This window comes from Bos grunniens, chromosome 17 (genome assembly GCF_055505025.1).
Source record: "Bos grunniens cultivar Pamir isolate PY7600 chromosome 17, Bosgru_T2T1.0, whole genome shotgun sequence".
Classification (NCBI taxonomy): domain Eukaryota; kingdom Metazoa; phylum Chordata; class Mammalia; order Artiodactyla; family Bovidae; genus Bos; species Bos grunniens.
In genome coordinates, this window is record NC_141181.1 from 52640369 (window position 1) to 52654886 (window position 14518).

At 37.2% G+C, this 14518-nt stretch overlaps 1 protein-coding gene across 2 annotated transcripts in view; it reads left to right on the forward strand.

Annotated features, from left to right (window-relative positions):
* SBNO1 (strawberry notch homolog 1) overlaps positions 1–14518 on the forward strand; it is a 57112-nt gene that overhangs the window by 33179 nt on the left and 9415 nt on the right. For both annotated transcript variants that reach the window (XM_086347355.1, XM_086347356.1), the window contains exons 17-29: positions 236–433; positions 812–979; positions 1078–1253; positions 1735–1866; positions 3496–3631; positions 4332–4444; positions 4534–4605; positions 5072–5171; positions 7152–7226; positions 7884–8030; positions 8115–8209; positions 8311–8403; positions 14181–14318. In XM_086347355.1, the coding sequence (XP_086203481.1) occupies positions 236–433; positions 812–979; positions 1078–1253; positions 1735–1866; positions 3496–3631; positions 4332–4444; positions 4534–4605; positions 5072–5171; positions 7152–7226; positions 7884–8030; positions 8115–8209; positions 8311–8403; positions 14181–14318 (1643 nt within the window). The remainder of the gene's footprint in view (positions 1–235; positions 434–811; positions 980–1077; positions 1254–1734; positions 1867–3495; positions 3632–4331; positions 4445–4533; positions 4606–5071; positions 5172–7151; positions 7227–7883; positions 8031–8114; positions 8210–8310; positions 8404–14180; positions 14319–14518) is intronic.

The following is a 14518-nucleotide window of genomic DNA, read 5'->3' on the forward strand; positions in this document are numbered from 1 at the left end:
TTGACTCTGTGCAACCCTGTGGACTGCAGCCTGCCAGGCTTCTGTCCATGGCATTCTCTAGGCAAGAGTAGTAGAATGGTGTGCCTTCCCCTCTTCCTTGTTCTTATATACTTATGCAAATACTTTTCTTCTGTAGTTTTCTTTTGAATTAGTTAACTGTGCTTATGAACTAAATATAATTTCCTAACTTTTACCACAGTGCATTTTGACTCTCTTGTTTGGGTTTTGTGGGCAGGTGAAGAAATAACTCGAGAAGCCAAAAAAGCACGAAAAATAGGTGGCCTTACTGGTAGCAGTTCTGATGATAGTGGAAGTGAATCTGATGCCTCTGATAATGAAGAAAGTGACTATGAGAGCTCTAAAAACATGAGTTCTGGAGATGATGATGATTTCAACCCATTCAGAGATGAGTCTAGTGAGGATGATGAAGATGGTAAGTTCTTTAATATTTTAAATATAAACTAAAGGGTCCTTAATTCTGTGTATTTGAAATGGGATATTGTACTAAAACCTTTTCTTTTCCTGTAAAAATTATCAGACAGATTCTAATCTTTGCTTTGTGGGAGCTCCAAGCTTGTCTGTCTTCTGGCAGTTGAGCTCATTTATGAAAGGTCACGACGTCAATTTTGTTCAATTATGTTTAACCTCAAACCATGGCATTTACCTCATGGTGTATGGATGTACTGGACTGCTATAGTTGGTGGTGGTTTACAAGTTGTCGGTCAACAGTACAAAAAAACTCAATGGTGGTTTCCTTTGAAAATTCCGTACCTGCGTTAACAGATGATTTATGTCTTTCCTTAACTTTCAGATCCCTGGTTAATCAGAAAAGATCATAAGAAAAACAAAGATAAAAAAAAAAGGAAAAGTATAGATCCAGATTCTATTCAAAGTGCCTTATTAGCGTCAGGTCTTGGATCAAAACGACCTAGTTTTTCTTCTACACCAGTTATTTCACCTGCTCCTAACAGTGCACCAGGTAACCACGTGGATGTTTGCTTTGTCTGTGAAATGTACTTTCAAACAAAACAAATATTTAAACTGTGTACTGATTTTTAACACATGTACTTTATCTAGCTAACAGTAACACCAACAGCAACAGTAGCCTTATAACAAGTCAAGATGCCGTGGAAAGGGCCCAACAGATGAAGAAAGACCTACTTGATAAACTAGAAAAATTAGCTGAAGACCTCCCTCCTAATACCCTGGATGAACTTATTGATGAACTTGGTGGCCCTGAAAATGTTGCTGAGGTAAATATGACTTGAACACCGTTGATTCTGTCCTAGGTAATTTTTTTTTTTTTTTTTGCCACTTACAAACCCTTTAGAATGAATAATATATTGTTTCCTCATAAAATTATCTAACATCCTCTCTGAGATCTGAGAACCCTGTTCTACTCTAGTTGTCATCCTAGAGCAAGTGAGTTCCTTCCCCTAGTGTCTTGAGTATCTGCCCCAAGACTCAGATCTGTGTTATTGCCCCTGTCACACACAGCCTTTGTTGTCATTGCCACATGTCGGTTTTCTCCACTGAATTTGGACTTTTCAGAACCAGGCTTTATGTCGCAGTGTTTCATCTCCCCCGCCCGGCTCCTGGTGCGGGAGAGGATGCACAGTGCACGTTGGCTTCCTTCTCCCTTTCACCTCCACCATGTTTCTCTAGTGGGAGTCCTAAACTTCCTGCACCATACTCAGATACCTTAATTGTAAGCAACATTGTTTGACTTTGCAGATGACTGGCCGCAAGGGGAGGGTCGTAAGCAATGATGATGGAAGCATATCTTATGAGTCAAGATCTGAACTTGATGTTCCTGTGGAAATACTAAATATTACAGAAAAACAAAGATTTATGGATGGAGATAAGGTATGTTTTTCTAGGATGTGTTTTGGTGAAAAGAATTATGCCCGTACATTTCAGTTAATCTTTAGGTTTTTTTCTTTTAATAAAAATCATGTATGTTGAATGTTCTTTTTTTTTAAACTAATAGTAATTACTGAACATTTTACATGTTTTCATTATTTTCTTGTAAGTTGAATGCAGTAAGGGTCATGCACAGAATAAGATGCCGCTCTTTTGGGGCCTTTAAAAGTCTTTAATCAGAATATTAATATGTTCTTTCAGGTCATATTAGTGGTCATATATCTAATGCTTACTTGAGTGTCAGTATAATCTTGAATCTAGAGATATATTTAAGCATGCCTAGATTACTAGGATTCTTTAGTTTTGCTGTTTCTTATCCTGCTCTGCTGTGTTCTATTAGGATGATTTACTCTGAATGAATGTACACTTGCTTATTTAATGACTGCAGAGGTTGTGGTTGCCTTCAGAGGCCCTTTCTGTATGCTCTTATTGTTAAGTAAACTTCATGAATTGTAAGAGTCTCAGATGAGTTCTTCCTCCATCTAGTTGGAATTGCTCATTAAGTGTTTGCTGATGAGTTTGCTAAAAAATAGGTAGGTGTAACACTTCAGCCTCATTCTTTAATCTGAAAGGGGTAGAATAAAATCTTATATCTTTATCCACATTTTGCTCTGTATTTAAAAAATTCTTCTGCAAGTGGAAAACAGATGATAGTTATTACCGTTATCAAAGTTATCTTTTAAGTGTATTTAAAGCTCTTGTTCCGGAGAAGGCAATGGCAACCCACTCCAGTACTCTTGCCTGGAGAATCCCATGGACGGAGGAGCCTGTTAGGCTACAGTCCATGGGGTCGCTAAGAGTCTGACAGGACTGAGCGACTTCATTTTCACTTTTCGCTTTCATACACTGGAGACGGAAATGGCAACCCACTCTAGTGTTCTTGCCTAGGGAAATCCCAGGGACAGAGGAGCCTGTTGGGTTGCCGTCTTTGGGGTCGCACAGCGTCTGACACGACTTAGCAGCAGCAGCAGCAAAGCTCTTGTTACGTATTTTAAAGATTGTAGGTAGAGGTATCAATTATTTTATTTATTTGTTTCACTAGTAATTTAGGCCCATGTCCATTAGGAATTATGTATTAGTTGGGATCACGTTTGGCTGTTAAGTGACAGAAAACCCACTATCACAATGACTTAAAGTGGAAGTTCATTTTTCACATGTAGAAATTTTGTTAGGTCAGCACTGACATGACCCCTTGAAGACTAGGTCTCTTCTGTCTTGATACTTTATATGCAGACTTGGATTTCCAGGTTAACCTCCATATTCCATGACAGCTATTTCACATTCAGTCATTACTGAATGTGTTTCAGCCAGCAGAGAGGAAAAAAGAGGAAGACATATCTTCAATTAGGGACATTTCCTGGACATTGTCCATGTGACCTGCTGGGTTGAGTGTGCCCACACTTAGCTGTAAGGGAGACTGGAAATGTAGTCTTGATTTTGAGTGTTCTTGTAACCATGCACAGCTAAAATGAAGGGTTCTATAATTTATGGAGAATACGTAGTGGTGGATGTTTTCCTGCTTGTCTTTGTGCAAAAGTGATCTTTTATTTTTTCTCCTTACTCTTGATACAGAATATTGCTATCATCTCAGAAGCTGCCAGCTCAGGTATTTCATTACAAGCGGATAGAAGGGCTAAAAATCAAAGGCGAAGAGTTCATATGACTCTGGAGTTACCATGGAGTGCTGATAGAGCAATTCAGCAATTTGGTAAATCCTGCACTGAATTTCATTTCATTGGGGAAAATACTTTAATATTGGACATAGTAAAACTTGACGCGTGTGTCGGTTTTGGAGATACTTAGGTATTGCATGTACCTTAAAGAATAGAGTACATCATGAATGTATTTTCTTAGTCATAAAAGCTGTAAAAGACCTGAAGTAGGGCTTTCTGGCTTTATATTCAAGAATGGGGCTCCTTAGGAATATCCTTCTTGCAGACCTCTGGGGATGTATATTACCTGTGTCAGCAGCTGCCACTTGATGTCCTTTTCACCCCCCAGTGGCTTGAGTGAGGGCACATTGCTCCTCCCTTCCCCTCCATCTTCATGTCCCATGACCTGGCAATTAAAAAAAAAAAGAAAAGAAAAATTAAAAAAAATTTTTCTTTGAGAATCCAGAGCAGCTGTGCATCAGCAACATTGTGGTCATCCAAACTGGGGTAGCACTTAAGCGATTATCACTTACCAGTTTTATGGGAGTTTTTGTTCTCTTGCAATGAGGAGTGTTACTCTGAATACAAATGTTGTTCAAGTCATTGTTTGCAATTTTTTCCTTTTTGGGGAATTGGGGTGATTACATTCTTTACTTTTTCAGGACACCAGCTTACTCTTAAGTGCTAGGAATAGATCTCATAACACTAGTACTGAGCAAACACAATCAGTGATTTTTTTTTTTAATGTCGTTACAGGACGAACTCATAGATCAAATCAAGTTACCGCTCCTGAATATGTCTTTCTGATTTCTGAATTGGCAGGAGAACAAAGATTTGCATCTATTGTTGCTAAAAGACTTGAGAGTTTGGTAAGTTTTTTAGTTACATAGATGTGTGTAAAAAATGGTGTATGTTACTTGTCTTCTCTGCTTTGATTGGAAATTTTATGTTTGGATAGGGCGCACTTACACATGGAGACAGAAGAGCAACAGAATCTAGAGATCTGAGCCGGTTCAACTTCGATAATAAGGTACATTTCAGCTGTCAGTATCCCTGAGAAATTGTGGCAGTGTATGGTGTCTATGAGGAACAGAAAGGTCAAGTGGTTACTGTTTAAAACTTTTAAGTTGCCTCCTCTTACGATTTTGCTGTAAAATCATGGCTTCCTGCAAGATGGAAAGCAATTAGGTCTTCGGTGATCAAATGTGCTGTATAATGATCTCTTGCTGTGGGAAAAGAGGATTATAAGAAATACTTGTGGATGAATCAAGTAGGAGTTCCCAGTAGTAAAGAAAGTTGTTTATTTATTGAATGCCTGCTGTGTGCAAAGGTGTGAATGAGGCACTAGGCTATGTAAAGTTTACATAAAGGTAATTGAGTCCTGCTATTTTTTACTGTTTGATACAATAGTAGTTTTTATAGCATTCATTTGGTCATGTAATTGAAGAGTATCCAAATGCTGAAACTGGTTAAATGTCTTTGCTTTTTTATTGCAGTATGGAAGAAATGCTTTAGAAATTGTCATGAAATCCATTGTAAACCTAGATTCTCCTATGGTATCACCACCTCCAGACTATCCTGGAGAATTCTTTAAAGGTAACTCTTAAAAATAATAATAAAAAAGGAAAATGAGTACTGACAAGCCTCACCTTTTAGAAGGTACTAAAACCCATTCTAAGAGGTGCTGTTGCTTTCATACATAAAATGTATGAAATTTAGAAATTGATGGTTATCAGACACCTAAATTGACCTCTTACAATAAGCAGTAGATTTACTAAATTTCATTCAGGTAAAGTGACTTTACTCTTGAGTTTATTGCATGTTGTATAACTTTAGATTACTAGAGGAAAAATAGTTTTGTTAGATTAATTGAAGATGACTATGTCAAATAACTTTTTGCATTTAATTTTAAGTATCTGGGTAAATCTGTGAAGGTTAGTGGGGAATGTAAATATTGATAAAATTGGCCATATATTAATAGTTGTTAAAACTGGATAATGGGTACATGTGGGTTCATAGAATATTCTCTCTTTACATTTGTGTATATTTGGAAATTTTTATATTAAAGAAGTCCTAAATAGTGCTACAGAAATTCTTAGATGTGTAGATTTTACCCCATTAATATTAGTAGGCTGAGAGATTTCAGTAGTTCAGGAAACTGAAAGTATTTTGGAGAATAAATAGATGTAAGATACTTGAAACATTGTCATTATTAAGTTAGCGTTTTTTACTAGGAAGTCCTTTCCAGTTGAACTGGTATTTACTGTTGGTAGTAGTCCATATTGACACAGCTGGCAGGGCTGTTTATAACCATTGATGGCATTTAACAAAACAAAAACCTATAAAACCTTAGCCCTGTTCTTTTTCTCCCTCTCCCTTTCCTTCTTTTCTTTTTGTCTGGTCATTGGAGGGATTGTCAAAACGACTCACCGATTTAGTTCTAGTTCTGAAATAGTGCATGTTATTTATTCATTGTCAGTAATGAAAACTATTCCGAAAGTAAATAATGAGGAGCCAATACTCTCTTTAACTACCTGCCCACTTCCACTCTCATCTGGTAAGGTTACAAATGTTGACAGTTTGAACAGGAGCAGACTAACAAATCCTTGTCCGTGTTTGTCTAAACACAGAGCTTTTTAAAAACATACTACTTGCAACGTACTTTTCTCAGTATATCACAGACATACATCTCTCATAAGTCATTAGCTATAGCATGAACACGTTTTTAACAGTTGTGTAATATTCTCCATCTAGCTTAGGTAACAGTTCTTCAGTTATTCCTTTATTGATATTCAAGTAGTTTTAATTTTTTTTGCATCACAAAGTGCTGGAATCATAACGGCTATTCTTCTATTCAGAAGAATTCCTTCTATTCATGTAATTTCTTCATAGAATGGGTTCCTAAAATGAGGACTTTTTGCATTGGAGCTCTTTGGCTACAGAGTTGTCATGTCACTTGCAGAATCTAAACATTTTAAGCATGTAGCAGTCTAGCTAACTAAATAAACATGTAAATAGGATATAATTATGTTTCTTATTTCCCTTTTCTCTTTCTTAAACCCGTATTCAGTAAGTCTGGGTTGGAGCCTGGAGACCTTTTTTTTTTTTTTTTTTAAATTTTATAAATCATCCTCTTAGTAACATAATTCAGAACATGTTGACCGTTACACTTGTTGCTTATCTTTTGCATCTCCTTGTCAATACTGATAGGTAATGTTTGGAAAGGAAACATTATTTCCTTATTTACACAGTTATTTAATCACTATCCTGCTGTGTATTCAAAATTCAAAATTGATTCTGTGAGCAGAGCAGCTTTGTAGCCTAGAATCTCCACTGCCAAAGATTGTTGTTGGAAAGATAAGACATCTTAGTGAAAACAGTATGTATAATGTGAAGTTAGAGTTCTAGGATTTTGAAGTGCCTAAAGATCTTTAGGGTCTGTGCGTTCCTTTTAATTCAGCTAATAGGAATTATGGAAGATACGTATGCTAAAACTTGATCTGGTTTAATTAGTTAGGTAACAGCTCATTGAGTCATTTGAGCTGTAACATTTTTTATAAATTTGTTTTATTTTAGATGTTCGACAAGGACTGATAGGAGTTGGTCTAATAAATGTAGAAGATCGTTCAGGAATTCTTACTCTAGATAAAGGTAATAATATGAGTTTCATATATGTACATAACTGTTGCTGTATCATTACAGCCCATTTTGTTGTTTGTTTTTGTCAATTTGAAGGGGAAGTTTCAAGTCTGTTGGTCTGTCTCTCAGTACTTAGTGTTCACAAAGCATTCCTGCTACTGTGTTTATTCAAAAAATTAGACCTCTATTCTCCTCTCTCTTGTATCAGCAGTTCTCAAACTAGGTTGCAGGTATGAGCAACTGTTGAGCTTTTTGAAAGTACTTAAGCCAGGCCAGGAGCTCAGGCAGTGGTAATTTTCCAGAGCTCTAGGGCATTCTACTTGTGCAGCAAAAGTTGAGCTTCACTGACTTGTGGCACTTAATAACTTTACAAGTTATGACTTAATGTTGGAAAGCATTCTTATGTGCTAAATTGTATTCATATTTTCAGTAAGTGAAGTTGAAGATGCAAAAATCTAATTTGGCAAACATCTTTTGACCACACAGTATAGCTGTACTAATAGCTAGAGATAGAAGCGGTCAAAGTATAGGCCTGTTCTGGAAACAGTACAAGAATTGTGAGGGAAGACTTTGGAGACGAAAGTGAGACTTGAACTAGGCTGAGATGAATAAACTTGTTAAACTGCCATTTGAATGCCTTAAATCGTTCATAAAATTTTGTCATTGCAGATTATAACAACATAGGAAAATTCTTAAACAGAATTTTGGGCATGGAAGTGCATCAACAGAATGCACTATTTCAGTATTTCGCAGACACACTTACTGCAGTCGTTCAAAATGCCAAAAAAAATGGAAGATACGATATGGGAATCTTAGGTAAGTTGGGAAATTTTTAAAATGTCATGTGTATTCCTGATGAAAAATTACTTTATACTTATATGTTGCTTTTTCTTATTCAAGATCTTGGTTCTGGGGATGAAAAAGTGAGGAAAAGTGATGTTAAGAAGTTTCTGACTCCAGGATATTCAACATCTGGCCATGTAGAATTATACACAGTACGTCTGTAAAATGTGCACATTCAAGTATAGTGTGCTTTTCTGATAGACATCCTAAGAAGTGAGTTTAATTTAAATTTCATTACTATTTTTTTTTACAGATAAGTGTGGAGAGGGGAATGTCCTGGGAGGAAGCTACCAAGATTTGGGCTGAGCTGACAGGACCAGATGATGGCTTTTATTTGTCATTGCAAGTAAGACTTGTTTCCTTTAAATCTTAATTGTTAAGATAATGTGTTTTCATTGCCATCATTGTAATTATGTTTGCTTTGTACTGATTTTCCACCTGTATTTAGCTTTTTCTATTATGATAATTTATCATTGTAAGCGTGATACATTTTTAATAGTTTTTGAGGAGTATTATTAAATGCAAGTTTTAAATTATTACATATTTGAGGACTTCCCTGGCAGTCCAGTGGTTAAGACTCCATGTTTCCACTGCAGGGGGCATGGGTTCTGTCCTTGGTCAAGAAACAGATTCTCCTTACCACTCAGCATGGCCCCCCAAAATTGCATATTCTTAGTAAATTGAACCCCCCCCCCCCCCCCGTAATATAGTGTGACCTTCTCTAGTCATACTAATGCTTTATGTCTTCAGGATTCAGTTTTCAGTTGCTAATGTAATAACTACTGTCATTAGTTTAGTACTTGCATGTGGACAAAGCTCAGGGGAGAGAGAATATGGTGTACATAATTTACATTCAGACGTACACACGTACACACACAAACGAGTGCATATTTATTTGTCCTGATTAAAACTGTGGAATTTTAGTTTCACCTTTTCTCTGATACTTTGGTCTTCTTTCTTCCACACCAATAATCCTTGTGCTTCAGGGCACATAGGATGATAAAATCTTATGGGCACTCTACCCCAATATTCCTGAAAATACTTTTTATTTTATTTATTTTATTTTATTTTTAAACTTTACAATATTGTATTGGTTCTGCCATACATCGAAATGAATCTGCCACAGGCATACACGTGTTCCCCATCCTGAACCCTCCTCCCTCCTCCCTCCCCATACCATCCCTCTGGGTCGTCCCAGTGCACCAGCCCCAAGCATCCAGTATCGTGCATCGAACCTGGACTGGCGTGAAAATACTTTTTAAAAATAACTTGTTTGCATATACCTTCCCCCATTCTATTTTAAAAATAGTTATACTATTTCTGCATGTTGGCATCTGACAATGATATAGTATACTCTTCTTTTAACCCTTAATTAATCTTAGTTCTATAGATAATGACAGTTTTACCAGACATGAAGTCTATTATTTCACATTTTCTTTTCTTGAATATCTTAAAAGATGCTACTATGTACTCTTCTGAGATAGAGTTGCTGTCAGAGTTTGATAGTGTTCTAATTTCCTTTCCCTGTTTGTATTTAATTGTTCTTTGGTGCCTATATGTATAAAGGATTCTTTAAAGTTTGGTAATTTTATTAGAGTTTATCTTCTGTTAGTCATTCTTGGTCAGTATTCTCAGGCAGGTGGTATGCTCTTTTAATATGTAGTTTCAGATCTTTATTTTAGAAAGTTTCTGAATTATTTGTATTTGTAAAATTTTTAGTATTTTCTTGAATTTCTCCATTACTAGGACTCCTCTTACCACACTTTAGATCTTTACTTTGCCTTTTATATTTATTTTCTCTTGAATTCTTTTTAATCTTTATTTCTTTTTCTTTAACAGCTTTATTGAGATATAATTCACATACTGTACAATCCACTCACTTAAGTGTATAATTTAATGATTTCTGGCATATTACAGAATTTTTTAAAGTTAGGGTAAAATACATAACAAACTTGCCGTTTTATCCATTTTAAAGTGTACGATTTAGTGGCATTGATTATATTCACAGTACTGTCCAGCCATCACCATTACACAACTCCCCCAGCCTCTGATAACCTCTCATCTCTTTTCTGTCTATAAATTTGCATATCTTGGTACCTCATATAAATGGACTCATGCAACATATGACATTTGTGTGTGGCTTCTTTCACTCAGCATATTGTTTTCAAGGTTCATCCATGTTGTGACCTGTGTCAGTTCTTTATTCCTTTTTGTGAGTCTTCTCTAGCACCATAGTTCAAAAGCATCCATTCTTCTGCGCTCAGCTTTCCTAATAGTCCAACTCTCACATCCACACATGACCACTGGAAAAACCATAGCCTTGACTAGACGGACCTTTGTTGGCAAAGTAATGTCTCTGCTTTTGAATATGCTATTTAGGTTGGTCATAACTTTCTTTCCAGGAGTAAGCATCTTTAAATTTCATGGCTGCGATCACCATCTGCAGTGATCGTGGAGTCCAGAAAAACAAAGTCAGCCACTGTTTCCACTGTTTCCCCATCTACTTGCCATGAAGTGATGGGACCGGATGCCATGATCTTAGTTTTCTGAATGTTGAGCTTTAAGCCAACTTTTTCACTCTTCTCTTTCACTTTCATCAAGGGGCTCTTTAGTTCTTCTTCACTTTCTGCCATAAGGGTGGTGTCATCTGCATATCTAAGGTTATTGATATTTCTCCTAGCAGTCTTGATTCCAGCTTGGACTTCCTCCAGCCCAGCATTTCTCATGATGTACTCTGCATATAAGTTAAATAAGTAGGGTTAGACTCTAAAGAAAGCTGTGTGCAGAAGAATTGATGCTTTTGAACTGTGGTGTTGGAGAAGACTCTTGAGAGTCCCTTGGACTGTAAGGAGATCCAGCCAGTCCAGCCTAAAGGAGATCAGTCCTGGGTGTTCATTGGAAGGACTGATGTTGAAGCTGAGACTCCATTACTTTGGCCACCTGATTTGAAGAGCTGACTCATTTGAAAAGACCCTGATGCTGGGAAAGATTGAGGGCAGGAGGAGAAGGGGATGACAGAGGATGAGATGGTTGGATGGCATCACTGACTCAATGGACATGGGTTTGGGTGGACTCCGAAAGTTGATGATGGACAGGGAGGCCTGGTGTGCTGCGGTTCATGGGGTCGCAAAGAGTCGGACACGACTGAGCGACTGAACTGAACTGAACTCCATTGTATGTATATAGCACTTTTTGCTTATTTGCAGACATTTATGGAGTGACAAACTGTAAATGAAGACCTGGTTCAAGAAGTAACTGTGTAAATGAGACCAATTATGATGATGCTGCAGGCAGGGTAAAACCGTAAATAAGCTGTCTAGAGCATGAATCCTGAACTTTTTATGAGAGGGGTCAGGTAGTCAGTATCGTAGATCTTGCCAGGGCGTGTATCATCTCTGCTGACTCTTCTTTGTGAATTTTTTCCCCTTCCTTTCTAAGATCCTTTCTCCCTCCCTTCCTTAAACTGTTGTTAAGCATAAGATCAGGCCAGATTTTGTCCATAAGCCTAGTTTATGGTCCCTAACTCAGTAGCAAAGCTCTCAAACTGGATCTGGTTCTGGGGGGTGGGGAGGGAGGGGTGTGTGTGTAAATCTTATGATCCTCGTGAGGTTATACAGAGTAATACATAGGAATTTCTTGTACATGAGTTTTCCCAGTGGTAGCATTTTATACAACTATAGTACAATATCACAGTGAAGATATTGATACAGTTCACCGGATTTTATTCAAATTTCTCTTAAGGCCTTGGATAGGATTTTGATTGGTCCATATAGGATATTGGTTATTGTCTTTCATTTGAAATTATTGCCAGAATTGAAGCACTGGTAGATTTTGTTGAAAATGCTGATCCTTATCAGTTTCCCTGGAGTGAAAAAGGATGTGGTAACGTTGCCCTTTGTTACTGTCTGCATGGGCTCAGACAGCTGGATGTGAGGAGTGAGGACCTCCAAAGAGACATCTGAGATTTCCCTGGTGGTCAGTGGTTGAGATTCCACACTTTGAATGCAGGGGGCGTGGATTCCATCCCTAGTCAGGGTACCTAAGATCATGCACACTGGGGCGCAGCCAGAAAGTTGAAGAGGAGGCGTTCTTCCGGGAAGGCATAGCCTATTTCTTTGAACCTCCTCAGCATTAAGCACATATGACTTAGAATTTGTTTAATGTGTGTTGACATTAGGAAAGCCATGTCAGAATCATTGACACAATTTTAAAAATAATGTTTATTTATTTATTTTTGGCTGTGCTGGGTCTTCATTGCTGCTTGTGGGCTTTCTCTGGTTGTAGCGAGCAGGGGATACTCTTCGTTGAGGAGCAGAGGCTCTAGGCATTGAGGCAGTGGATTTGGTGGAAGGACCTAGTTGTTCCTCAGCATATGGGATCTTCCTGGACCAAGGATAGAACCCACATCCCCTGCATTTGCAGGCAGATTCCTATCTACTGTACCACCAGAAAAGTCCACAAAATCACTTCCTCTGTAGTGTGATGCTTATTTTATAACTATAATAATTAACACTGTCAAGGTAGATCACATTGTTAAATGCTTTAAACATCGCCTTAAAGTATAATTAGAGTATTTCACATCAGCTGGTAAAAGATTTTTAAATGTATTTTTCACTCAACTAGTGTTTCATAGACTTCACAGTAATTATATAAACAGTGTTTCAAATCATGTGAACAAGTAAAAAACAAAGGATCTTTAATATCCACAAAAGGTAAAATACTGAGTTGTTTTATCCATTTAAGAATTATCTTAATATAAAAAGTTAGTAGCTTAGCAAACAATTTATTTTGTAGAAAAGAAAGTATTAGTTTCTCAACTGTGTCCGACTCTTTGTGACCCAGTGGACTATAACCTGCCAGGCTCCTCTGTCTATGAAATTCTCCAGGCAAGAACACCGGAGTGGGCTGACATTCCCTTTTTCAGAGGATCTTCCCTACCCAGGGATCGAACATGGGTTTCCTGCATTGCAGGTAGAGTCTTTATAGTCTGAGCCACCAGGGAAGCCCTGTAGAGGAGGGCTTTTTTGTAGAGGAGCTGGGAAGATACCTTTCAGACTTTTCCGTTTCCTTCAATTTGGCTCCAGAGACTCTTGCTTTGAAATTGTTAACCATTATTTAGAACAGATACTAATTTCCAAACCTTATATTTCCTTGAGTGAAATGGTGGTTTTTACAACTCCTTTGTCTTAGGATTTCTCTCATAAAGTCGAACTTTTAAAAATTAAAAAAATAAAACAGAAACACCAAGTTCCATTGTTTGTCTGATGTATCCTTTTCTTCCACTTCTGCCTCATATTGTGTATTATTTGTTCAACATTTGGCTTTCTCCTATTACAGCATTACTGTCTACAGATCAATTCGTGATATTTCATGTGGTATTTCACCCTCACAAACTGTAGGCTTAAAATTGTAGCACTGGTGGATTAGATGAATTCAGAGGACTGTGAATGATCAAAATTGTTTTCTTGAAGATTATATTTCATTGTAACTTGAAGGAGAGTAACATACCTTAGAATTTCCCATGAAGACTCTTCCTACCCACTACTTAGATTCCTCTGTCACATCTCTGAGCCTGTCCAGGCTGTGAGTCCAGTGTCATGGACTAAAAGAAGCAAAATTTTCTCCATTGGATATTGTGCTTTAAGTCTTACTTGACACAATTTTCTAAAAAATATCTTGACCTTCAGCCTGCCTCAGAGTTAAGGCCTTCACCTTGTTTAACTCGATTACACAGCAGTCTTATCTTTTCTTCACAGTTCTGTATTTACCTACACATTTGGCACTATAGGCTTATCTGGTGGCTCAGAGGATAAGGCATCTGTCTGCAATGCAGGAGATGTGGGTTTGATCCCTGGGTTGGGAAGATCCCCTGGAGAAGGAAACGACAGCCCACTCCAGTACTCTCACCTGGAAAATCCCATCGACGGAGGAGCCTGGTAGGCTACAGTCAATGGGATCACAAAGAGTCGGACACAACTGAGCGACTTCACTTTCACTTTCTTTCACTTTGGCATTATAATCTTTCAAAGGATAAGATTTACTGATGTGATGGTACAAAAAGCAAGCCTGTCTTAAAACGTACGATGTTGACTATATATTTTCTCACCATTTTTTTTTTAATAGATAAGAAACAACAAGAAAACTGCCATCTTAGTTAAAGAAGTAAACCCTAAAAAGAAGCTTTTCTTAGTTTATAGACCAAATACCGGGAAACAACTCAAATTAGAAATTTATGCTGATCTAAAAAAGAAATATAAGAAGGTATTTTTCCATTTGTACATGATGTTATATATGAATACTTTCTCATAATGTATTTAAAGTATGTTTATGTTTATATGTGAAATTTTTTTGTCAGTTTTCCTATTATTGGTTGCTGGAATATGGCTTTCAGGAAAAGTTTTAACTTTTAAAAAAGTCTTGTTAAATTAATATTTCAGTCTTAATGTTATCAACTATTAGGA